Source organism: Aplysia californica, unplaced genomic scaffold (assembly GCF_000002075.1).
Source record: "Aplysia californica isolate F4 #8 unplaced genomic scaffold, AplCal3.0 scaffold00465, whole genome shotgun sequence".
Lineage (NCBI taxonomy): Eukaryota > Metazoa > Mollusca > Gastropoda > Aplysiida > Aplysiidae > Aplysia > Aplysia californica.
Window position 1 is genome coordinate 505838 of NW_004797735.1, and position 27416 is coordinate 533253.

Consider the following 27416-nt stretch of genomic DNA (forward strand, 5'->3'; position numbering starts at 1 on the left):
GGGGTTGAGGGGGGGGGGGGGGAAGGGGGAGAGAGAAGATGTGCCCTGCAGACTTGTATGTCTGGGTACTGGCAGGGGAGATAATGGATTTCTTCGGGCTTACTAGGAGAGAAATAGACCACCTGGTGACATTAAATTGGATGAGAAAAACAGGGGGGTTGTTTTTCATTTTCAGACCTGGCTTCAGGAATGTTGATATTTTTTTGTTTCAAAGACTGAAGATAAATTAATGTCACTGACCTGTTGATAGTGAGAACCATGTAAAAAAAAAAAAAATTGATGTTGTGTCTGGTTGGAAGAAAGAGAGAGAGACAGACAGATAGAGAGACAAAGAGATAAAGAGACACAGAGAGAGAGAGAAAGGATATACATAGTGTTGCCTGTACTGAAGTCCATTTTTCTTTCTGAGTCATTCAGTGGAAATTACCATGAATTGTTGGTTATGGAAAATTCCTTGTTTGGAAGCAATCAAATCATGCAAGCATTTCCTAACAAGCATGGGAATCACCTGTGGACTTTTCCAGAACTTGTATTAATTAATGTTGATTTACACTAGCTGAGAGAGAGGTTGTCGGCGTGCTTATCTTTAGCTCAAACTCATCTGGTGTGGTTTTCTCCTTCTTTCGTACCAAACATCTATCATCCTCTTTTATCTCTCCCTTTTTTTTTGTGTTTGTTACTTGCTTGTTATATCTAATCTATAGCACTTATTTGACCTAATTGTGTTGCAATTGCCACAAAACTCTTACTGAAAATAAACCTTTTTGACCTCAGACATCACCCCAGTAGAACAGTTTGACTCAGTGGATCATGGTCCGGGTGTGGAGGAAGACAAGGAGGAAGAAACGGAGCCAGAGGTAATTAAAGTTTAACACTTTGCCGCCGTGCGCCGATCGGTGCTGGTGTGATAGAGCATGTACTGCACCTGTATCCTGGTCCGTTGGGATAAGTGAAGCGTGTTCTGCGCGCTGCGTGGGTGGAAAGTGTTAAAGTTAAAAAGTGTGTTTTTCTTTTTACTCAACTGAATTACTTCTGCATCATCACATGGAAACTTTTTGTGCTGTATTTTTCCTTCTTTTTTTTCTTTTTTTTTTTTTTCTTTTTATTAGGAGACATCACCCATAACAGCAGAAACAGATTGTCATATAAAATGATTTGCATATCTAATAACAGGCCTTTCTTCTGTATATATTGTAGTTGCTGTTTTCAAAATCTGGGCACAAGGAAAATAAACATTTTCATGTGTGATAATTTGTGACCATAGAATCGACAAAATATTTCCAAGTGATAAAAAAACATAGTCCTTGTTTCCAGTGTTTGAAAGTAGCGTGAGAAATAGTGTTACCAATTTCAGGATAGATGGATGGTTTAGTTTCCTATCTTTATTATATGGGGGCTACTAAGTTTGTGTACGGTATGCTATGCTGATTATTTACTGTTGGTTTCAAATTTGAAATAAGAAAGAATGAACTGGTTTCTCAAGGGACTTGAAACTATGAAGACAGTGATGAATACGTTTTAATTGCAGAGAAATCATGCAAAGCAAGGTTTTGATAATTGTTTTCTTTTCTCTTTTGATTTCAGGAACAAGAAGTGGCCGCTCTGACCAAAGTGAAACAGCCATGTGAAGAAGACTACGACTCTATAAAGCTCATCAGCAATGGCGCCTACGCGTAAGTTTTACTGCTGTCAACTTTATGTCTCACTTTTCTTGCTTTCTGAGAAGACATCTTAAAAGACAGGGCTGATGTAATTCAAATATGGTACTCAGAAAATGTGCTATAATTTATTTGCTGGTTTCTCTTAGACATTTAAAAAATGAAATTAACAATTCATTGTGCTGTCTTTTGTTTTGCAGTTACCAGTGAATAATGACAGCTTGTGGGGGAAGTCATATTTCTACAAATGTAAATTACAATGCTTTTGTGGCTCTTGACCTTTTCCATCTCATGGAGTTGTTTGTCTGAGTTTGTCTTATTAGGGTGTTTGTTAATTGAAATTTGTTTTTTTTTAATCTTTGGGGGGCTGAGGTTTGTCTTATCAAATTTTTTTAATCGCCATTATGATTACCATTGTGTTATCATTATACCATTTTTTTGTTGAAAAATTGAGGAAATATTTGTGTGGAAAAATAAAAATCTGTTGTTTTCCCATTGCTACAAAAATAAGTTATATGTTCCCTTCCTTTCCCTCCCTCCTGATGACAGAGCTGTGTACTTGGTACGACACAAAGAGACACGACAACGATTTGCCATGAAGAAGATCTGCAAGCAGAACCTGGTGCTGCGTAACCAGATAGAGCAGGTTTTCCTGGAGAGAGACATCTTGTCCTTCACCGACAATCCTTTTGTTGTCTCTATGTATTGCAGCTTTGAGACAAAGGTAAGTGCTGTGGAGGCTCAGACTTGCTGCAGCAGAGATGTATATAATTACTTTCCCAGTGCAATCTGTAACTACGATAGTGATAATGATGATAATAATAATTATAGTGATGAAAATAATAGTAATAATAATAACATAAATAATACAGTAGTCTCCACCTAAGGTCCCGGTTGTCGGGAGCAAGGAAAATGCAGGATCTTAAGTGAACGGGATCTTAGCCGACGAACCCTGTCTGGGGCAAACATTGCACTGTTTCATCGAGTTTTACAACGCTTATGTGATCATATTCACAAGAGTGGCTGAGCTTTGACACGACGGGCAGTTCATTGATCTCAACTTTTCCCTCTCGGTTGATCGGCTGTACCCGCCCAGGTTTTTATTCCGTAAAGTATTATCAGAAATGCAGGATCTTAGCCGAATGAAGACCTTCAACGTGAATCAGAATGAGATCTTACGGGTGATTTTTGTATAGTAAAAATTCTGTTTTCTTAAAACAGCGGGATCTTAAACGAACCGGGATCATAAGCAGTGGGAGCTAAGGTGGAGACTACTGTAATAGTAAAGAATGGCTCTATCTCTACTTAGAACTTATGTCAGTACATCATCATCTCCACATTATGTGTGTCCCTGCCGTTTCATTTTTCATGGAATAGCCTATTTACATGATTCTTAACTTTTAAAGGATAAAAATAAGTGTTCTTTGTTTTATTGTAATTTAAAGAAGCATATTTTATAGGTTTTATTTTTCCGTCAATGAGACTATTGTATCACATGTTTCTAGAAGGATATGCGTTTTTCTGTTGTACAGAAACACCTGTGTATGGTTATGGAGTATGTCGAAGGAGGCGACTGTGCGACTCTGCTCAAGAATGTGGGTTGTCTTCCCTTGGATCTGGCAAGGTGGGTAGTTTTGTTTTTTTGGGTGATTTTTTTTACTTTTAATAACTTGTACCTCCTTTTAATGCGACAAAGATAATGTTACTTTTGGAAGTTGCACGTTAATAGTAAAAATAATGGTTGAGCCTCTGTCTCTGACATTTAGCCCTGTTGACGCAGAGTATAATAGGCACTTGGTTTGGTCTCTTCCCTCCTCTCCATTGAAGTATTGCTATTATCCTGTTCTGCTCTTCTCAAAATGTAAATGGTGGGTGCTCTGGTGGGGTTTGCTTCTTCTTTCCTTTCAAACATCTGTCGTCATAGGATTGGTGTAGTCATCAACCATAATGAAGAGAATGCTAAATGCTTCTCTCTTTTACATAGACTTCCACTGAGGCTCGAACCCCCAATCACTAGTCCGGCAGCCTTACCACTAGACTACAGACATCACGGTATGTCCATATAAAACCACAGACATAACAGGCCTGTTTTCTCTCCCACCCCCCAGGATGTACTTTGCAGAGACAGTGTTGGCCCTTGAGTACCTGCACAGCTATGGAGTTGTACACCGAGATCTCAAACCTGATAAGTGAGTTTTATTCAGGCTTTCTCTCTCACTGTCTTGTCACTCTTTTCTTGCTCTCTCTTCCTCTCTCTGACTCTCTTTCTCTCTCTCTCTCTCTCTCTCTCTCTCTCTCTCTCTCTCTCTCTCTCTCTTTCTCTCTCTCTCTCTCTTTCGCTTTCTCACTCACTCTCCTTTTCTCTAACACACTCCCCCCCCCTCTCTCTCTTTCTCTCTCTCTCTCTCTCTATCTCTCTCTATCTCTCTCTCTCTCGAGATGTATGTATATTTGATATTTAATAGGCTCTTTCAGGTGGTCTGCTCATTCTTTTCTGTGTTATTCTTGTCCTGGGATATTGTGACAGCTACCTTAATACCTTAAGGACTATGAGGGGATCATGATTGTACTGGTACAGTTTTTCTGACATAGCTACAAAGTCCACATTATTTTCTAGCCGTTTGTTTTTCTTCTTCAAACATCATCGGTTATTGTACAGGGCATTTTGAAGAAAGGTTTTTACAAGTCAAGTTGGACCTGCTTTAATGGCCACTTGGCCAAGACTATCAAAGACCTCTTCCCATTTTCCCCCCTTGCATTAAAAAAAATATTATTATATATTATAAATACAGTCCAAGACATCTTACCTGTCTTAAGACAATAATTTCTCTCCTCGACAGTGGGTTGCTATCTTGAGTAATTTTGACAGTATGAAATATTAACTCTGCACGACACGGACCTGATTTTTGTCTTGCCTATGTCCACAGTTTGCTCATTACTGCGCTGGGCCACGTCAAACTGACAGACTTTGGACTCTCCAAGATTGGACTCATGAGCTGTGAGTGGTTATCGAGGCTCAATGAGGTTGATAGGAGAGCCAGTTATCTGGATGGTTCTGGAGTAATTTTAGTATCTCAGACTTTTTTTGGGACTTGTATGGCACTTAATATTATGTTCTAAACGTCTGATCAGTTTCAGTATTGTAAGGCATTGGACTAGGTCAAAAACAAACTTTTGTAAGTTTAATTTGATTTGTTTTGGGTATTTTGTTGTTTGTTTGTTTGTTGTTGTTTTTGTTTGTTTTATTTTGTTGGGTTTTTTTTTTTTGTTTTTTTTTTTTTGTTTAGGGAGGGGTCAATTATTTTAGGTTGCAGCTTAGTCTTGACAATATGCATTATATTGAGTTGTTGGCTGTTGAGAAGTGTCTTTAAGATGATTGTAAATAGGGAAAGAAGAAACTTTAGAAAGGCTAGGAGAAAATCAATTAAACTGGCAATAGGTGTCTAAAAGCCTCTGTCGCTGAGTAAAATGAAGGGATGGTTATAACACTTTAGTATCTGACTTCGGTTGGATGTTGAGGGCTCTTCAATGTTAGTTCAGTTCATGAGAAACTTTAGACATTTAGTCAAATCTTATTCCAAACAGCAGTTGTTTTATGGCTCTCCAGCTTGCCTTATTGCAGACAGAAATTAGTTGTTAGTTGATCTCCCGTACAGGCAAAACGTATGGGCTATATGGGCTACTATGTAGCTAATTTTCCAAAAAACCCAGCTCAACTCATTCCTTTCTGAATAGGCTGTGCCCTTTTAACCCTTCCAGCCCTTTGTGCTTATATTTTTAGCAGTACTTGCACCTTCCCCCGTCCAAAGAGCATATATTCTTAGTTTCGATGAGTACCTAATTTACACATTTTTCTAAATTAGCTAACCTAATTCTGAAATACTGCTGTATTGGCTGGGACATGGAGTGCACATAAATGGATGGGGCTGGCTGGGTTAAAAGGAAAGTAGAAATCAGAACTGATGAAAATCTCTTGTTCTACGACCAGTGACAACCAACTTGTACGAAGACGCTCTCGACAAGGACTGTAAGCAGTTCCGTGACAAGCAGGTGTTTGGCACGCCGGAGTACATCGCCCCTGAAGTGATCCTGCGTCAGGGCTATGGCAAACCTGTGGACTGGTGGTCCATGGGCATCATCCTGTACGAGTTCCTGGTGGGTTGTGTCCCCTTCTTTGGCGACACCCCGGAAGAGTTGTTCTCTCAGGTGGTGAATGGTAAGTTTTGGGTAGGCCGCCAGTCATTGCAACCTCTTGTTGTTGCACTTGTTGGACATGGATTTCGCTTTATTTTCTGAGATGTTGGAGAGATCCCAATATACATTAGATGTATGAGATACTTGTAACCTCGGAAGTACTACCATCTTTTTGATAAAGGAAAAAATATTTTACATAGCCTATACAAGATGATTTGTCTATCTTTAACTCTTTGAAGACGCACCCACTTTCCTTGTCTCGATACTCTGTGACACACCTTCTTTCCCCTTTTTTACCAGGTCACCATTTTTTTTTCGTATCAACAGTACAAAAATCACACTTACATCACTAAAAAGTACAATTTCTCTATTTTTCTGTAACACCAATCTATCATACATTCACAATACCAGTCTTACCTTGATGAAGGCTGCAAGATCACTATAGTTGCCCTCAAAAGAAAATTCTTTTTGACAAGATGAGACTTGGGGGGTTAGGTAGATCTACCAACCAATGGTACAGATTCATAATCACTTTCATCTGAACTTTCTTCTTCTAACTTTAAATCTAACTCCTCATCACTGCCATCATCCATAAACAACTCCAAAGCTTCTTCAATCCGCATCAAACCACGTCCCCTGGAGCTCACCATTTTGGATAGAAACTGCGACATTTCGTGCGAAACAATGGGCCTAAAACAAACGCCATGCTGATCCTAATTCGATAGCAAATAAAAGGAAGCAACCAAATTATAGGGCTTTGGACGAGTTTCCAATGATATAGGGGTTGTCCACCTTAGACCACTAGTTTAGCAAATAAACAAGTTTAAAATCGTCTACAGATTATCAGCTGACACTGCGACAACTGTAGGTTCCCCTGTCAGCGGATTATCCCCTGAAATGTCTTCAAAGAGTTAAGGCTACTATGTCTGTCCTATGTTTGCCCCTTTCTGGCCTAACTCGAGGCAATCACTATGATGTTTACGTCATGGTATTCCTTGTTCTCACTCTGAAGACATTTCCTGTAAAGTGTGTTTGATTACAGAAAAGTGGAGGTAAGAAAAGTACTTTGGAGAGCAAGTGCACTCTTTTTGTGCCACAGCCTTTCCCACTACTCTATGAACAGCTTTCATTCAATATTCCCTTCACCTTACAACATTCCAATCTATTTAATATTATGTAAGTTTAGCACCCCCTTATGGGTGGTTGGCCGTCGCTCTCGGGTGGTGCCAGTTATCTATACCAGTGCTTGCCACCATGGGCAGTATTGGCCATCAGTGGGGGATTGGCTCATTTTGATGGGCAATGCGTTTGGGCCAGATTGTGACAGAAGTTATTTAATGCCCCTTTTGAAAATACATATATATATTTGTTGATGATACGAATATTTTAGCCAGTGGGTGGTTAGCACATGCTCTGGTGTGCTTTGCTCCTTCTTTCCGATCAAACATCTGTCGTCATCCTTATCTCTCCTTCTACTTTTCTTTGCACGTCACTCCCTAATAACGCCTTGCAAGTGCCGTAAAACTGTTACTGAGACATAAACTAACACTACTTACTGACTTGGGACTTCCACAGAGAACATCCAGTGGCCGGACGAGGAAGAGTGGCAGGTCCGCGACGACGCCAAGGACATCATCCTGGGATTCCTGCAGCACGACCCCCTGCAGCGTCTGGGTGTGGGCGGGGCTCAGGAGGTCAAAGAGCACATCTTCTTCTCCTGCGTCAACTGGGAGAGCCTGCTCCGACAGAAGGCGGAGTTTGTCCCGCAGCTGGATAATGAGGAGGACACGAGTTACTTTGACAGTAAGATCTACTCTCTTACTTTTGTTTCGGAAGAGTTTTATTACGGTGCTCGCAACTGCATAAGGTCGTATAAGGGCGCGAAACACAAGTTGGTTACATTCACTTCACTACAGTTCACAGCACGGCTTGGTTTTGGTCAATGATCAAATTTTGAAAGTTTTTTAACATTTCACAGTAAAAACCTCAATCTTAAAATGACTATTTACATTACACTGATATAATAGTATTTACATTTTTGTGTAAAGACCAATGGCTTTTTCCAAAATTGAGAATTCTGTTCCGATCTTTGAAGGAATTTCTTTTGTGTGTTGTATGGGTTATTTGGGCATAATGTATTTGCTTATACTGGCATTCACACAGTTTTTAGGTAGATTCTCAAGTTTGTTTTTATGAAGAGTTTGGAAAAAATTATTCTTGTGATAGTAGCATAGCAGCATTGCTTGTTATAATTTAAGTGCAAAAGCGTGATGTCCTAATAAAAAAGAAAAAAAGTACATACTTGAAACAAACCAGCGCAAAGTTTGATTCCTGTGACACAGTGACACAGAACTCGCCTGAACCAACATTTGAAATATTAATTATTGTTACTTTTCAATACAAGTAGGGCCTACCTGTCTGTCTGCCACATATACAAATAGTTTTTAAATGCACGCATACCACGGTCGCACACGTTTGTCTTCACTCCTGAATATATGCAGGGCAAAGGAGTTATGCACCAAACTCTCAAACCTGATTAGTATGACCCTTCCCCCCATCTCTCTCTCTCTCCCTCCCTCTTTCTCTCTCTCTCTCTCTCCCTTTCTCTCTCCCTCTTTCTCTCCCTCTTTTTCTCTCTCTCTCCCTCCCTCCCTCCCTCTCCCCCTCTCTCTCTTTTTTTCTCCCTTTCTCTCTCTCTTGCTCTCTCTCTCCTTCTCTCTCTCTTTCCTTCTCCTTCTCTTTCCTTCTCTCCCTCTTTCCTTCTCCCTCCCCCTCTCTCGCTCTTCCTCCCCCTCCATCTCCTCCATGTCTCTATACTGTGTCAGCCCCTACATTTTTAACCATCGCTCTTTTTCTCTCCTCTCCTCAGGCCGCATCGACCGCTACAACCACGACCTTGAGGCCGGGGAAGAGACGGAGGATGACGGGGAGGACATTCTGTTCCACAGCTTCTCCTCCTGCTCGCCACGCTACTCGCGGGTCTACAACCGTGGGCTGGAACCGCTCATACACGATGTAAACATGGCCCTCCTCAGCCCTTACGCTCTCGTCCCTCCACAGGTCACTATTCTACTCTTTGGTTCTCGGCCTGCGCGGCCGCCGGCCGCCCGTGCTCACCGTCGTACCTCTGTAGCCGCTGGGTGTTGAATGGATGTTGTCACCCCGGCCTCACCTCAACCAGCACGGGGACTCTATCTAGAGCATGGGGCTCTCGTCTTGACATGCATTTCTTCTTGGGCATTTTTTTTTTTTAACCTCTCAAAAAAGTGGTTAGGATAGACTTTTAGCAGATGGATACTTGAGTTATTGATACAGCTAAAAAAGTCTCTTTTTTCTTCTACAAGCAAACACTTGTAGTAAAGGTATTCTCTGTGTTATAGGCCAGAAGGAGTAACTGTAGAACGAGCTAGAACCCTCAAAGTACTGTTTGAATAGGTTTTGTCTGCATCATTTTTTAACAATAGAGGATAAATGCACTAAAGAGGGGAAACGAATATAAAATTTGACTATATTCACCAAGAAAAATGTATAAAAATAAATTTCATCACTGGGAATATTTGTAAGAAATTGAAAAATTTTTGTCGAAATCCCTCATCTTTGGAAATGTTAAGTTTTCTGTATTTTGAGGATTAAAAAAAAATTTTTTGCCTCACACGATGGAGTGAGCCCACTGGCTGTAAGTCACAATCAGGTGTTGGCCAATGCTTCAGGATAGTCATATACAAAGGTTCGCTAAAAGGAAATTTTATTTTGTCGAGATAGATCATTTTGAAGCAAGTAGTGGAAGTAGGACAAGGGTGGGTATTTTCCCGGCTCTCACCCAGTACGGACTCACCAGCACCACTGTGTAGAAATGATATTTTAGCAATAATAGACTAACATTGAGAAAATATTATTTTTATCACTGTCCTCATCAATTTTTATTTTATTTCTCAAAAGTAATCCTAGTTTTTTTTAATTATCTTGTTTATGTATTCTAAGATTATTCTCATCATAAATATATATTCTAAATATTTTTTTTTATTGTTACAAATTATGTTTTATATTAACTTTTTCTTTTGGATATTTTGCTTATTTTGAAAAATGAAAGTGATGAGGACAAATAGTTACAAGCCTGTTCTTACTAATATTCAGATATTTAAGTCACTTTTTTTTTTCTTCAGTCTCTGGAAGTGGTTCTCATTCCAGATTCACTTGACTATCCGTAACGGCATTTTTATTGTTCTATGTAGTCTGTGTCAGGGCTACTGTTTGAGACAGACCTGTCAGAATAACGAGTTCTATGGCCTTATCTGTGGATGGAGTGTTGTTCTCTCAAGGAGAATCTATGTGGTGTCCACGTGTTCCATGTTACCCTCCCATGGAAGTTACCTTCCCTCGATCAATGTTCTTCTTCACCCTGAACCTGGGATATCATTCAGCCCCTTGTACCTCTTGCTTTCCCAGTATTTCCCCTCTATTATTCTTCATCCCTCTCCCTGTCAACCCCCCTCTTTCTTGAACTTTACCAGTACAAGGATATCAAGTCCTTGTTTGTATACTCCTTTCTTTCCCTGAATCCCCTCTCACTATCCCTCTGTAATCAACTGTTCGTTTCCTTATTCCCAATACGTTGAATATTCTGCAGTCCTTGTTCTTCCTGCTTTCCCCTCCCCTACCCCCCACCCCCCACCTACGATACCCCCCACCTTGACACCTCCCACCCTCGATATCCCCCCCCTTTGAGTGTCTCAGCCCTCAGCCCTCCATGTTGTCACATGTATCGGAACAGACGATCTTAACGTGCAACTGTCATGATCTACGTCTCAGTCTTTTATGATTGGCCGTCGTGATATACGTCTCAGTCTTTTATGATTGGCCGTCATGAGATGCCACATTCTGTCACACCTCACTTCTGAACACCAACAGCAAATGATCTATGGTCTTGTACTCGTTAAGGTGGAATTTTGTCTTTAATCTTTGTTATAATTTTTTCCACCACTTTTGATTTGGGAATATGAGAGCTCTGCTGGTAGGTTCTACTTCTTTTCTGTCTCGTTCTTCATGTCCAAATTCTTGTCCTCCAACCCACCTATGTCATTTGTACATAATTCATCTTCTAACCTCCTCCTCCTCCTTTGTTGAAAAAAAGAATAAGTATGGGCAGGGCACCAGTTTTTGTCTATATGGTTTCTGTATTGTAGCTTTGTGCCCTGTTGCTGGCTCTGATCTGTTTCTCATTCTGATCTTCTTTTGTCATGCACCTCAAAATTAAGCATTGTGCAAGCACCGCAGGACTGTTTTGGGTGTCCACATCTGTTGACAATGTTGCTTTTTGTTATCACCAACTGGACATTGTCATCTGTTTGTTCATCAGGACTTAATTTTGGAGAAGTTCTGTATTGTGTAGGCAGAATACCCTACTTACATGATGGCAAGTCGAGGTTTTTAACTCCTTTAAATTTGCTGATGTGTTCCTTTCCAGCTCATACAAATGCCCAGTGAACATTGTCTTTGTTGTATGAGGATCTCACGCAAAAAGCCCAAATTATGCTCGTCATCTCAGCAAATTACAATGCAGTGTCTTTCTCTCCTCTTTCCTCACCTTTATAATGTTCCCTTGGCTTCTCTTTCTCTGTGAGTTTTCACAAAGTTCAAATCGATCACAATATTCTGATGTCGCTTTGTCTGCAAATGGTCCAGGAGGAGAGTCTAAGAAAGAATTGCCTGCCACAGTAGTTCTCTCTGTGGTTGCCCTGGCTCTGGATGTCTCATTCTTGTAATATGCTCTATCAATGGGACACCGTTCTGACCGTGGACACACAGGTCGCACTAGTATCCACTGGGCACTCTTCTGAATGTTGAATATGAATGCTCTATACATATAAGCTTGCCTTGTATTTGTTTTCATATATACATATCTATAGCTACACCTAATTCAATTCATAACTGATCTGCACAACACACTCAAGCATTGCATTTGTACTCTTATTTATTCAACTAATGTTTAGTCGTTACTTGTCTCTACACAATCATTTTGCATATATTTGTCATATTCTGAAAATATTGATTACCAGGATACATGACAAAGAAATTGTGTTTGTCTGACATGCACGTGAGAAGTTTTTTTAGAAATTCTGGTAGTTTTTTCTGACATACTTATGAGAAATGTTTAAGTCAGCCTAAATGTTGGAACCAAGTAAATTGATCCCTGGTTTCAATTGTTGTACATTCAAGTTAGATCAGATAGTGTTGAGAGTTTTCCTGACTTTTAACAAGTGATGAAATTCCTTTTTAACGACTGTAAAAGCCTTTATAGTCAGATCTTTCACATGTCTATAGCATGAATTAGAACACATGACCCTAGGTCACTGTTTGGATAATGTCAGACTGTCTCAGGAAACACTTGTGAACAGTCCCTCATATTATCTATGACAAAAAAAGTCATAGATAATATGAGTGACTGTTCACAAGTGTTTCCTATTGAGACCTTTAATTCTTCTGAGACCGTATCTTCTTTTTTTCTTTTCTTTCTTCGTCTGTTGTGTCTGTCTATCGAACTTGCTCTTTCTTAGCATTAAATGACTTTATTATGTCTGTGTGTTCCTCTTTATTCAACTGAAACTGCGTTATACTGCAGTTGACTACTGAATTTGTTATTGTCGTTTGTTCTTCTTTTGATTTCTCAAGGATTATTTTTTCTGAGAATTTGGAACATAATGTGAAGTGAGTCAAATGCTCCATGATTATGCCTTGTTGACTCTTAACTCATTTTTGGGGGGATGTTCTTTTAGGAAATGCGCGAACGTAGACGACACTCAAGTGCAGACGACTTCAGAGCAAGAGTTTTAGAAAGAAGGGCACTGGAACGGAAGGACTCCAACCAGTCAGAGGGCTCCGAGGGTTCACTTGAGATGATTCGTCGCAAGGACAGCATACTGTCGGACACGACAGACAGTCACAGTGACCGTAGCCACCGTGAGGATGAACATGACACGTGAGTTGGGCTTTTTGGGGGAGCTGCTGTACAGGAATTATATTTTCAGCTTTCGTTCCTGATTTTATTTTTGTGTCTAAGGTTTTCTATGGAAACAGACCACCTCTACAAGTGTCCAATAAAAAGGCAAGCTGTGGAAAGTTTTTCCTTTTCTCAGTTGCTGGTGGTATGTGATTTTTAGGTGGAGTATTTGAGATTGTGTGTATTAAGCATTAGATTTTATTTTTTATGTCTTTGTAGCTTAGACCTCTTGGTCCTCTTCTAGGGAACAGAATTCTTACAGGTATTTGGAGGGCGCCTCTGGTTGGTCCTATTTCTTGCCATTTTTTCTTCTGCCTGCTGTCTGTCTGACTGGGGTTTTTCCCAGCACTAAGCCTTTGTGATCATGTTGGTGTTCTTTTCTTTAGTACAGCGATACCTTATCCGAATGTCCTGTTTGCTCCGCAGACTTGGACGCGCCAGTGACAACATGAGTGTGTCAGACTCGTCACAGACGGACAGCGACTCGTGCAACTCCCCACAAGTGTCCCGGGCCAACAAGCCGCCCATCAAGAGTGTCATTCCCAAGTTTGCCATCTCCTCAGAGGAGGACAAGCCGCCCAGCCCCAAAGGTGAGAACACAGTGGATCATCACTGTTCAAAGAAAAATGCTTATGCCATCGTAACTTGTTTTACAGGGTAAGCAAAACGTAATTAAACAACACAAATGGACTCGCTGCACTGAAGTGAATACCAAAGGAAGTCACTCTATTTGATACCTGAATTGTTGATGAACCTCTGTTAATTTTTTAAGTAAGCATGTTTCTTGGGCTGCCAAGGTTTTGCTAATTTAAACAAATTCTACCACAGCTTCAGCGTTCTAAACTGGTACAGTACCCAAAGGTTTTTCGCTATATGAGCCTGTAAGTGTTAAAGAGTTGAAAGTTCCATCTTGCAGAAGGAGTTGAATGAATATGTTGAATATGAGTTTTGACACTTTGGCAAGTATGCTTGTATTTAGTGACTGATATTTTTGCTCTTTAATTTTCACTGCACTCTGCCTGAATACATTCACCCTCTCTTTCTTTCCACTGTTCATGGAATCTGTGTTGTTTTAAGGCGAGGAAGATTGACTCTATTCTTTTTGGGCTCGTGCTTAGTTGGAAGGCTTTGGTTTGGTCTGTTTTTTATGACTATTATACCTATTATCCCAATCATTTTCTGGGAAAATGGGGTCTACTGGTGGTAAGAGGGCACCTGTTTTAAGTTCTGCTTTTCTTTTGCGAATGGTTGGAGGATACCTGTTGTAAGTTCTGCTTCTTTTCTTTCCCTCTGTTGCTTCTGTATGTTTGTCTGTAACTCTTTTCTTATACTAAATGACCAATATGATGTCGATGTGCTCCTTGCTGTTTAGACAAACAAAATGTGGTCAGTGTCATGCTGATTGGCCGCATACGTGTACTGCTGCTCATAATAACACAGCGTAATAACACGTTTTCTACTCTTTGTGTTCTGTCTGCCCAGAGTTGTCCCCAGTGGATGAAGGGAAAGAAGGCAGCAAAGAGAAAGCGGAGGCTCAGAAGGGCAAGACGGACAGCAAGTCCTCCATACAGAAGTCTGTCTCTGCCAATGCCCTGACGCTGCTCATCACAACCACAGGAGGTAAGGAAGAAAAGGATATCCGTCTCTCTCTCTCTTTCTCTCATTCTCTCTCTTTCTCTCATTCTCTCTCTCTCTTTCTCTCTCTCTCTCTCTCTCTCTCTCTCTCTCTCTCTCTCTCTCTCTCTCCCCTCTCCCTCCCCCTCTCCCTCTTTCTCTCCCTCTTTCTTTCTCTCTCTCTCTCTCTCTCTCTCTCTCTCTCTCTCTCTCTCTCTCTCTCTCTCTCTTTCTCTTTCTTTTGTTCATTGTTTTGGGGGGGGGGATTTTTTGCTGAGGGTGTATGTATATATATAGGGGAACAGAGAGATGCGGGTATTCGAGTGGGATGATGGTTATGTGGTTGGATCTTTGTACAATATGTAGGTTAGTAAAGGTTATCTATCTTATGATTTGGTGCAAACTTGTGGGGGCTTGGTGAACATTTTATGATCCCCATATCTTTCACCTCATTAACCCCATGGTACTCCTCCTTTCTACCCCCCACCCCCACCCACCCAGATGAATTCTCCGCCCCCAAAGCCACATCACCTGGAGGATCTAGCACCAGTTCTCGGGACGGCTCTCCCAACCGCGACACGTCACCGCTCACACGCAGCCTCAAACCTCCCATCATCCTGAAGCGCGGAGCCCGAGGGTTTGGGTTCAGCTTCCGCTCCGTGCGGGTCTACATCGGAGAGTCGGATGTGTATACTCTACAGCACATTGTCACGGTGAATGAGAGCTTTTACGAGATACAGTTTGCACAGTACAGTTTTGGTATAGCTTGTTGTGAACTCAGTTGGAAAGAAACTGACTGTGTTGCAGGCCCGTGGGTTCAATGTCTGTCAAAGCATTTCTGAAAGGAAGCTTCTTTTGAGGTTTTCATGGGGGCAACCTCCTTCTTGTTGGAGATGGATGTGTTAGATGCTGGATGATCTGCTTGCACGCCTTTTGTGTAAAAAAACACAGTACTGAAAGAATGAAACGGGCAGAGGCATGCTGGCTAGTGTGGCCTGAATCTCTAAGAAAATGGAATATAGTGAGCCAAAATCAGAAGACATAAATGTTTTCTTCTTCTGTTTTTTTAATTCCATTGTTTCAGGCTTGATACCTGATATGTTTAAACCTGGCTGTTTGATAAGTATGGCTATAGTTTTGAATGAATTTGAAAGAAAAAAAAATCACTTTTATTTATCTCTGTGGGGACATATTTTCTGCAATAACATGACGTGCTATGCATGCATGAAGTAAAAACATGTAATTGAGAGATAACATCAGTGTTGCATAGTGGCACCATATAACGTCGGTGCAAACAGTATTGGAACCAGCAATGACCATTCTGATAGACACAGTCAAAGAGTCTACACAACAAGAGGGGCCACTTCTCTCTTTGAGCCAATTAAAAAAGTGTCCTCAAAATTCGGTGGCGCCCTCTCCGCAAAAGCGCACCTTTTGCGAACAGAGTTACCCTACTTGAGGTAAAAAAAAATCAAAGTGAAACTAGCAAGTTTTTGAATAAATTTCGGAAGAACGCTTTTTAAAAATTGTTACGCTGACAAAAAACATCTTCCGGAGGAAAGGGTGATTGTTTTCTTCGTTTAATTTGACTTTAGAATGAAAGGCTGGAGGTCAATAAAATATTTAAAAACTAAAACTCCACACTGAACGAACCCGAACTGCTGATGAACAGCAGTCGATCTGTGCACGCAAGGAGGTGCTATTCCTATTTTTCTTCTGGAAAAACGAAAGAGAGCTTCAAAACAGACTGCAGCGTCATCTGAAGCAAAGAGCGAACTTCCTGCGGACACTTTTTTGGCTGAGTGGCCCATCTTGTTATGTACTATCTTTGACACAGTGCAGCACCCTTTGTTCACTGTGTCTGGGAGAATTGAGGATAATATTGTGATATACCTTTCAATTCCGGTAAACCATATTGTGAAAGTTAAAGAGATATCAGTTGGGGAATGGCTACTTGTAGGAGCTATCCATGATTTCAAGTTTTCCATTATATTCGTGCCGTCTGTACCCGAATGAATGCTCTAAACTTTTGTATTGCAAGTCTAACTCCTTACCACGTCAGTAAGACTTTGCCTGCTTGTGCTTGATACTACTGATGTACTGTGTTTGCCGCTTATTAATGAGGCTGGTTCTCTTGAGAACTCTCAAAGTAGCTGTATTTAAAGCTTCAGAAATGGCATATACAGTTGAACCTGTCCAAGACAACCACCCATAGTGGAGGAGAAAAGAGGTCATTTTCGACAGGTGGTCCTTGTAGACAGTGTCATTATAATTTTTTGAAACGCACGGGAAGAGTTTGGACAGATGGTTGTCTTGGACAGGTGGTTGTTAGAGCAGACTTAACTGTAGTTGTATTTGAAGTCTCAGAAATTACACAGGAGGTATACACTGAACATTTCACCCACAACCCTTCTTCAGCAGACTCAATGACTGTCACTTACAGAAATTACTCTACCTGAGCTCTTTTAGCTAGATAAACACTCACTGTATGTTCCCGTCATTTTCTCTGTACAGGAGGTTGTCAACAACAGCCCAAGCTTTGAGGCAGGCCTGCGTGCTGGCGACCTGATTACACACATCAATGATGAGACCGTGCAGAGTTTGCTACACACCCAGGTGGTTCACCTCCTCAGCTCAGGGAACATCGTCAACATCCGAGCTGTTCCTCTCGACAAGACCAGCATCCGCGAGGGCTCTCGCCGTAAGGGTGGCAAGATGGCACGACGCAGCCAGAAGAAAAAACAACAAAAGGACAAGGCAGCAGAGAAGAAGAAGGGACGTAACCTTTTGCGTCGGCTCAGCAACAAGAAGACAGAGCCCTTGTTCGGCCACGGCCCCCCACCCCACCACCACCCGCCCGGCCGGCAGCAGTTCACACCGCTGAGTCGTTCTTGCTCGACCGGAGAAGGGACTGCATTACCACATCATGCCAAGTTGGGTCGGTCACCCCCCATCTCTGTCCCGTGGTCCCCCGATTCGTCACAAGCTGGTTCTTCGACCTCAAGTTCACCTTGCTCCAGTGCTCCGGATTCTCCCGCCAATCAAGCTGCAGCCGCGGCCCACTTTGGCCGGCCTAGCTCTCTCCATGTTGTCAAACACAAGAAGACAGCTAGCCTCAAGTCCCCACACCGTCGCAAGTCGGTGCACAACTTCCCACTGTCCCCCTTAGCACGAACCCCATCACCCTCGGCAACAACAGCCTCCCCAGCCCGAAGCCCCTCCCCCTTAGCCCTCCCACAAGGTCATCAGGCTGGCAGCTCGAACTTGCCCCAGCAGACAATCCCCGCCCACCACAGCTCCTCTCAGCCACACGGCACCACAGCCCCAAGCTGTAAGAAAGCTCTGCACACCTCACCGGTCAAGGTAAGCACTCAGCCCTCAAGCAGTGACAGTTCCTCCCACCACTCGGTCAAACCGTCGCTGAACAGACCCAAAAGCTGTGAACCAGGCTCGCCCATGGTGAGGCGGAGGTCCTCACCGGAAAGACTTCACCCCAGCTCAGCTGTACAGAGGCCGCTCGCGAGCGGTAGTGTAGGAATGGACAAACTTCCTCCACCCCACAGGAAAGTATCTCTGCACACGGAGAAGTCAACACCTCCTCCTTGATTCTAGTCTTTGACAGTCTGATACGTCTTTTAAGCCGATTCCGGCCTCCCTCTCACAGTTGTCGCATATTCAACTGGCGAGGGTAAACTGGTCCCACTCCTTGTTTGTGGATTTGCATGGTGAAAGTCAGCTGTTGTATTGACCTGGCTGAGTGTCCTCAAAATATCACCCGATGTTCCCTCGCTGGTCATTTGGCAGAACTCCCTTGGAGATGCGGAGCAACCCTTGCGTGACCGTTAAACATGTTTAGCTACCACATCTCACGCTCACTTTGTATCACCTCTCAGACTCGCAGTTGCTGGACAATTACTTTGTGTTACCTCGAAGGAGCTGTTTCCGCTACTGATGTAGACTCTGCAGGCTTTACTGTGTGCTCTTTGTTCTGTGGAGTGTTGGGACCAGTGTCTGTCAAGTCACTACTGGCTGGAGACTGAGGCAACTTTGTGACTACTACCGGAGGGCAACACAGCAGCCTGTGTATTTACGATGTGCGTAACTTTCTGTTTTGATATTAATTAAACTTTTGTTTGACTATGAGCGTGTTGGCAGGGCCACACCATCTCACAATGTGATGTAGACACTGCTCAGACTGTAGTCACTGTTGTACAGGGAATAGGCTGGAGACTCTCTGTTTTGTTGCCCGACGAAGCTGCCCTGTGATATCCAGGGGCTCCCTGGACTGGTGGGGTGGTTAGCACTTGTATGCCGAGCTAGTTAAGGAAAGCTGCAAGTGATATAAAAGGTGACCACATCCTATTCCTTTCTCAATGTTCTCTCCATTAAAGCCACATATCTTTTGCACTTTTTTTGTTTAAAAAAACTTCTTGATTGGAATGTGAAAGAACTAATTCATTGATACAGAAATTTCAACTTTTTAAAGATTAAGACAGGCTTCTGTGGTACAATGGTTTTCTTGTTCAAGAGGCCAGATGGTCTCTGTCAGTGTCATCTCATTTAGGGCTAGAATGGGACAGGCTTTGTGTGCAGATAGTAAATCTGGCTTTTTGGGAAGTGTTTATTGTGGCTTGCTGTTCGATGTTGTAGGGCTTTGAGGTAGCTTCTCCTCCTGTGTGTGCCGTGTGAGAAGTTACTAGCGTTCGGACAACGATCTCGGCGCTTTTTTTCTTTTCTCTCCTTCCCTGCCCCCCCTACCCAATGCCGCAGCTCATGTGTTCAGTGCAATCATCGGGTTCTGTACATTAATGCCATTTTTCTTTCAAGGAGTAGCTTCTGGGGTCGGGACGTACACTTGTCTAGGGAGAGAAGTGATGGAAGTGTTACGTGTTTTGTGTTAATTCTACTGAAGACAAAGAGATCTGCATAATATAGACCCTCCTACGCTATTTTCAAAAAATCAAATTTTTTTTTCACTTACGTGGATTATTTATTTTGTTCACAGGTATTTATAATGGGGAGCTATGTATATATAGATTTAAGTATAAGAGTGGTTTGAGGTGAAAAAATATTTCTACCCTTATGACTTGTCAATTCTCCTTTGATGGGAAACTCTTTTACTTCCGTAGGAATTCCTTTATCCTTTTAATGCAATTTCCATACAAAAATTGACCAGCTTTCTGCTCGTTTTCCATTTCATTGAAGTAAAAAAGTGCTTAGAATTCCAAGGGGAGAAAATTACCAGATGACTTATATAGACAAATGAGCTGAAAATGAGATACAAATGAATTGTTTTTTCTATCCATAGCTGTTAAAGAGGTCAGAATAATAAGGAAATATTGCTTATAAAGATGTGGATGGATGTTTACAGAAGTATCTCTGCTAATCATTGCTATAAATATATTTGTATGTTGTTTGTAATTGTTTGTTTTTCCACAATTGCCAGCTTTAATTATTTCATTACAATCTACTGTAGGTAATGTTTAAAGTAGCAAAAATGAAATGTCTTTACTTTTTTTTCATGTTCTTTGAATTAGATTTTGCAGCTCCGATGAAATAAAAAGCCTGTAGGGTCAAGTTGTTATATAAAGAGAATACATTTACGGCAATATGCTTAAAATGCCTCAACGGTCCAGCTTAAAGTCTGTGTTGAATGTAAATCAACGGTCAACACGCCTTAGGTATGACTGGCAGTTAGGAGCGGTCAGTCAGGGTCAGTTCCTTGCTGTAACTGCATCAGCTGCCTGTTGTGTGCACATTCCAGTCTGCTTTACCTCACGATACTGGCAGGGGACTTGTTAGAGCAACTAATGAAATGATTTTTAAAAATACTTTGATAAAAGACATCTCTGTAAAGAAAAATGCTGTTTATCCCCCTCAAAATGTCTTTAATTTCTCAAGTGTTGAAATCAGCTGCTCTTTTTTCTGCAAGTTCTTTCAATTATCTATAATATTTTCATAGGACCTGTACATGATGTGCATTTTTTTAGCTAACGATAGACTGAAAAAAACATTGGGGTTTTTTTTCTTTTTCTTTTTAATTGATCTGAATGTAGCGTAACAGACATTGTGGAGATGCTTGCAAATGGATGCTACAACAAGTTATAGCCCCAGGTAATATGACCTTGGGAATTTTTTTTTATATCTTCTAAGACGATGATACACACTATGGGTTTCTATCAATTGTACATATTTGTTCAGGTCGATACTTTTGTCTTTCACTCCAGTGTACAGTTGATGACTTAGTGCCAGTGTGTTAGAGGGCATGAGGTTCAGACGTCTACCCAGGATCTGAATGTTGTGAATAGTGACTGCTTTCTTCTTTTTTGGGGGGGTTCGCAACTCTACATAAGGTCATACGGTTGAGTGATCTCTATACCATGTGTAGTAGGAGCTTTTTCTGCTGTTTATGTACACATACTTTAGTGTGCATTACTTCTAGTACTGTAGTCTCTGCCTAAAGAGTGGGAGGATAGAAGGACTGGGATGTCTGACTGAATTCAGAAAGAAATTACTTTTCCGACTGGTTCATGGAGCCAAATATTCAAATATCTTTACTTGCCCTTTGTGATAGCATTACTCTCTATTACCGAATTAGCCTTGGCTTTTGTAAAATATCGCTCAATCTTGGCCAGTTTTGCAGAACGAAGCATGCATTTCAAAATGGGTTTGGACTTGGTCTAGCACAGTAATCATAATGAAAAATCTTTCTTTCTTGTGGCTAAATTATTAATTTCTTTGAGCAGAGGGTGAGTTTACAGTGTTTGTGTATAGGCAGAGACTACTGTGTTCTGCAGGTATTGCTGTTTGTTCCTTTGCAGAAATTGGGAGTAACTGAAGAAAAGCGTCTGATTTAATTATCTTCTTCCATCTTTTTGGTCACAAGGGAGGCTGAGGGAGGGGGGACTATAATGTCTTTTATTTTGTAATCTAATAGCTTTGCTGATGCAGCGTCTCAACAGTTCTTTAGTTCAGGGAGGGTAAAACACTTTCAGATCCTGGCTAGATTTATAACTCCAGTGCAACATTGAGGTAATAATAATGTGTTGTTGTTTTTTTTTATTTTTTCTTTCTACAATTCTTTAGAGATTTCAAACTCAGTGCTCAATGGTATTATCAGTATGTCATGTGGTGCTTTGCTCTTAATTTTCTGTAATTTATTTTGTCTTTTTTCCTCGAGACCGAGATGACGTATTGACCTTGGAAGACATTAGGTCTTACCAAGCCCATAGTGAGCTCTTGTAAATGTTTAGTTGCTCCAAACTTTCAATGTTTCCATTTTCTTTCTTATACAATACGAATGTATGTTTCAATGTTGTCGTCCAACTGTAAATTATTCTTTTTTTCTAAGAAACGATATTTCACGTCCCCACGTTCACAATGCCCTCATGACTTCATTTAGACGGATACAAAGTGTGATTGTGACATGACATCATGTGCCGTGACTTGGGGGAGATACTAGCACTTGTTGTTAAAAGAGTTTCACGGCCCTTGCAACACAAGTAGGCCTTATAAGTGCCGAAAATTAGAGGTGTTGCAAGAGAGTAACAAACACAAAAAAAAGATGGAGAAGAGATAAGGGTAAGAGATGTTTGGTAGGAAAGAAGGCGCAAACCACACCAGAGCTCCTGCCATCCAACCACCCTCATTTTATATAGAGATAGATACAAAGTGGGATTATGCATACTCTTGGGGGAGATACGGTACGAGCACACTAGGCTTCTTACATAAAATGACCCGTGTAATGACTGGCTACATCCAGTTGCTGTAGGATATGCATTCTTTATGAGTTTATGGTTGACATTTACAATACAATAGAGTTTGGCCTGTTTGATTCCATCAAAGAGAAAAAACTGATTGCTTTGCTTTCATCTAAAAATGTAGTTTGGCAGTTCAACTTCAACTTAGTTTTATACAGTTTTGTGTTTAGTCAACTCATACATTAGTGAACAGGAATGGGTTTTTGAGTGATGGATACTGAAACATTTATGGAATATTATTGAACAGTGGCATCAGTCAAAGAGGTATTATTTTGGTTGATTTGATGAGGTAAAGAGAGGTACTTCAACTTCAACACAAAGTGTCGTATAAAGTGCTGGAAAAGATCAAGACAGGGAGATTGAGGAATATGACCTGTCAGTGGTGCCTTGCATCCACCTGTACCCTCTTGTAATTGTTTCTTTCAATATTATTAGGGAGATAGATGTATAAATATTAATGCTAAAACATGTAATTAATTGTCTCTGACTGATAGTTGATAGCAGTGAGAGTCACCAGTGTGATTGTCAGATAATTTTGGAACATGGAAAAAACACAGATACTGGCTACATCTTACCAGACAACAAAGAGGTCAATCATGTATATGTATGGATTTTGTCGAACAAAGTTGGAACTTAGAAAAAAAGGCACATTACTTATCATCTTACTACAGAATACTTCATGACATCTAAATAGATTAAAATAAATACTGTCGAAATAGTACGAGATGGCCGCCCATCTAGAGAAAAGTGATTGTCTCAGACAGATGAACGTCTTACACAGTGTCATTATGATATTTTAAAAATACACCAAGTGGGAAGTGGTCGATTGTACCAATGACTGTCGTAGGCAGATGGCTGTTAAAGCTGTTCAAATGAAATTTCATTCTCTATCGTTTTGGAAAATGTCAACCCTGAATATGATAATTATTTGTGAGGCAACGTGGTGAAATCCGGCGCTCGTCAAAATAATGAAAGTAAAGAAAATGACTCCTTTTCGCTGGTTTTGCAATTTCTATCGAAATTTTGTTATTTGGCGCAACACCTTCAATGTTCATTTAAAACACGTTTCAGTGTGAGTTGTACTGGAAAAACGTTGATTTAAGGCACAAAAAGCGACAATTTTCAGTTTCCAAGGACTCTTAGCCTCTGGAAGTTACCAAACTTTGGCAGCCATTTTCTCACTAATTTTACCTCTGAAACCAGGCGCCCCTCGCCTCCTTCAGTAACAAATATTTCTATTTCTATTTCTATTCTATACAGATTAATAAAATTTTCACCGAAAGCAATGCAAATAAACAGGCTTTAAGATGATACCGATAACCTCATATGCCCCAAAATTGACGAGCGCCTGATTCCACCACATCGTGACACATTTTCCCCATGCTCCTGTCATGAATACATGAATGAGTTATTTGCAGAAAGATGAGGAGGGTTCCCTCTTTGTCCTAGTTCCAGTACATGACTTCGTCTTGTCTGTTATGTCTGTGAGCTTTTCTCCTGCATTTGTTCTGATCAGATTTGGGGGGAAAGCTGGTTTGACAATGATGACCACCAAGATCTCTGTCTTGTTTCAACTTTGCGGTGAACATTAGGTTGGATTTCCCCCCCCCCTTTCCCCAAATCACAGTTTGTAATCTACAGGCCCAGAACTTCTTTAAGAATACAGGGTTAAGTGTATACTTATACATTGTATTCCTAGTTAAGCTTAAAAAGGCACTATTTTGAGTTCAAAGCAGCTTCTCCCCCGACTTAATCCGAGGTGTGGGAAAAACCATTCTTCGTTTTACTTATTTTTGATAGCAGTTCATTCATATGGTGCTTTTTCATAGATCTATAATATTATATGTATCATAAACATCTAGAACAAATACTCAGAAAATCCTGACACGAATGAGTGACTTTGTAATGTACATTTCATTGTATGTCTTCATGACTACAATATGAAGTTATGCATCTCTCATCTGCAACATGCATAATCATTCAATATGTCAACATCTCCAGAAGTAGTAAACAGTGTGTGGAAGTGCCACAGAATTCCTAAATCATCTGTCATAAAGGAGAGCTCCTTTTTTTCTATGATGTGGGGGAAAATAAAACAAGAGGCAGAAAAATGTTCAACTTGAAAAACTGGTCCGTGTTTGGTAGGCTATTATTTATTATTTTTCTGTTCATTTCCACATAGCAGTATAGGTCTAGAGTTTTCACGAGCAATGAATATTGTAACATCATCCTGGAAAAAAGTACCAGAGTTTACCGTAGTTTTTATCCAAATAACAATCGTGACCGTCAAGTTTCTCACCTTCTTGATTGTCTGTTATGCTACTTAGAATGCTATTTAACTATTTATTTGTTGTTTAAGAAACTATCCGTGAGGGTTAGTCAGCAATATAACATCCTATAGCGCCTTTCATGTTCTAGACAGTGCCAAATAATGTCTTTTGATCGCACCATTGATTCTACTTTGACATGACCCACAAGTCGATTGTCTGACATTCTGCCAAAAATTTTCAAAGTGAGCATAAGAGCTGAAGAACATGTTCTGAATCATGTACCAGTATACTTATATATATATGCTTTGGACAAGTTTTTCATCAAAGAAAGAAGTATGTATGTGCCTACCACTACAAACAAGGCTGGGCTTATATATTTGTCTATTGAAACCTTTTCTCCTTTCCTTTTTCTTTGTTTTTTTAACAATTAGTCAGTTTCCCTCACCTCTGCAATGTATTTCTCAGCTTTAATATGACCAGCCAATACAAACACTCTCCATTTGTGCTGACTGCTCTCATAGTTGTAGTTCCAGCAGTAATGTAATTTAGGATAAAGCGAGACAACAGAGGGAAGCACAGAGAGATACATGTTATTGACGATACTCCAAATAGTGACAGTGATGTCGATTCCTGACTGATATTCCCAGATCTAATCATCTGGTTTGTTCTGAATGCTTTGTGAAATTATGTCTGCTTAAATTCAGCGACATGTTTGAGCTGGATAAAAATTCACGGAAATGAGTTTGTCCTGAAATGAAATGTGCAAAATTATCAAAGATTATGTGGAAGCAACCGTACATCATCTACCCAAATGAGTTTTTAGTTAAACCTGCATGGGTTGTTTTGTTTTTTTTTGGGGGGGGGGTTGTTTGTCTCCAGAATTCAGAGTGCTCAGAACCATTGTCAAACATTATTTTAAAAATCCTAGCTTGAAAGTTACAAAGCCCTTTGATCCAGGACTAGGTCAGTCAGTCAATTTTATTTTAGATGACCCACTGTAGCTCCTCCCACCCCGAATACCGTCAAACGAATTTTTCCCTGAATGATTTTATTGATAAGTTTAAAATTCTTTTGGTTCAGAGGGGCATATTTAAATAATATTGATTCTAAATGTGTGGCTCAATAATTGACTGTATTGACGGTAAGAGCTGCAAACATAGTTAATCAGAGATTACTACTTTCAAGAAAAACAATGTGCAAGCAAGGGTGCCATTAAATGGATGAACGCACAATATGTGACTGTCGTATTTCAAAAGTTTCACCTGTTAAATGTGCGTATATGAAGACACGATGCAAGAGGGTTTTTTAAGCCGTCTTTTCACTGCAGACAAAAATAAAACCTTACCTAGTTTCAGACTTACACAGTCTGCGACTGTTACCGTCATATATTTTAGAATGACGTCCAATAGAGAAACATGAACCTTAACTTGTCTTTTGAAAAAAAAAATTCAATTTTTGAAAGGTAGGCCTACAGTAATGAAGAAAGTTTTCGTTTGAGTTTTGATAGAAACCAACAAAACAGATCTGAGTCGGAGACTTTCTTGCACAGTGTACCACATATATATGTGAGGCAGCATGGTGAAATCAGGCGCTCGTCAAAATAACGAAATCAGAGCAACAGGCATTTTTCCACCAGTTTAAACATTTTTATGGATTATTTTTTTTAACTTAACGTCTTTTATGTCCATATAAAAACGCATTTCCTTTTGAATTTTATTTTAAAAACATTGATTAAAGGCAAAAAAAAAGATGTCATTTTTCTGTTTTTAAAGGCTCTTTAGCTATTGGAGTTACCAAAATTTGGCAGCCATTTTCTCACTAATTTCATTCACCACTGAAACCAGGCAACCTAACTTCCTTCAATCACAAATATCTTGAGTCATGAGTTCTATTCAAGGTAAATGGATATTTATTTCATTGGAAGCAAGGCAAATAAATCAGCTTTCAGATGACACTCATAACTCCATATGCCCAAAAATTGACGAGCGCCTGATTCCAACACGTCGTGACACATATTTTTATTCACGTGGATAAAATAATATTATATATGTAGATTCTATATTGATTACATTGCGTTGTAAAGTGGGGACTAAAGTAGGTGCAATATATTTCTTACTCACTAAACTGGACAACTGTTCATTATGGTATGTGTACTGTACAACATGACATCTCATTTCATTCCTCCTCATGTAGTATTCATTCACCATGTGTGTCAATGACAAGGAACTACTGCACATCTATATTTTTGTGTCTTTTTTAAAGATAAAATAGGATGTTTTAGATGCAATGCACTTTGTGAATGCAGTTGTCTTTGTGAAAGTAGTGAAATGTACAGAGATAGGTTTCAACATCTTCATTCAGTTGCTCATGACTGCCTCACAGGCTGAGAGATCTCTGTGCATGATCCGTGGCCACTCTACACCTACAACCATGATAATGTGGTTCCCCCCTTCCTGTTCTACCCCCACACACAAATGACATCTTCACGTTAGCGTATATAACTGTGTGATGTTTGCTTGTACAAGTACCATACAGTCATTGTTGTATCTGTGAATAATATCAAGCAACTGAGAGCAGAAAAACAGTATAATAAAATATCATTCTACTGAACAATCAAGATTTGTTTCTGTACTTTTGTGTCTGTTCCATGATAAATTGGATTGGAACCCACAGGGTAAGAGATCAAGGGGAAGACCACGTGGGACCTGGAGAAGAATCACAGAAATCGATGTACAGAAAAGTGGGAAGACATGGAATAACATCAAGAGGCTAGCCCGGGATAGAGAAAGGTGGAAGGTGTTTGTCCGTGGCCTATACCCTGGTGCAGGGTGAGAAAGGCAATGATGATGACCATGATAAATGTTGAGAACCTCACTTCATCCAGGTGGGAATGGGTACCCGCCCATAGACAGCGAAAGATCTT

The 27416-nt window shown here is 40.5% G+C and overlaps 1 protein-coding gene across 1 annotated transcript in view; it reads left to right on the forward strand.

Moving 5' to 3' along the window:
* Window positions 1-25940, forward strand: part of LOC101853480 (microtubule-associated serine/threonine-protein kinase 3) — a gene marked incomplete in the record, with an annotated part of 165506 nt that extends 139566 nt beyond the window's left edge. Inside the window, 14 exon segments of the mRNA XM_035971580.1 lie at window positions 775-857; window positions 1585-1673; window positions 2208-2382; window positions 3191-3282; window positions 3767-3847; window positions 4586-4656; window positions 5647-5874; window positions 7428-7655; window positions 8722-8867; window positions 12626-12828; window positions 13276-13439; window positions 14332-14469; window positions 14965-15176; window positions 16978-25940. Coding sequence (XP_035827473.1) covers window positions 775-857; window positions 1585-1673; window positions 2208-2382; window positions 3191-3282; window positions 3767-3847; window positions 4586-4656; window positions 5647-5874; window positions 7428-7655; window positions 8722-8867; window positions 12626-12828; window positions 13276-13439; window positions 14332-14469; window positions 14965-15176; window positions 16978-18069 — 3002 coding nt within the window.
* Window positions 25941-27416: the final 1476 nt, after the last annotated feature.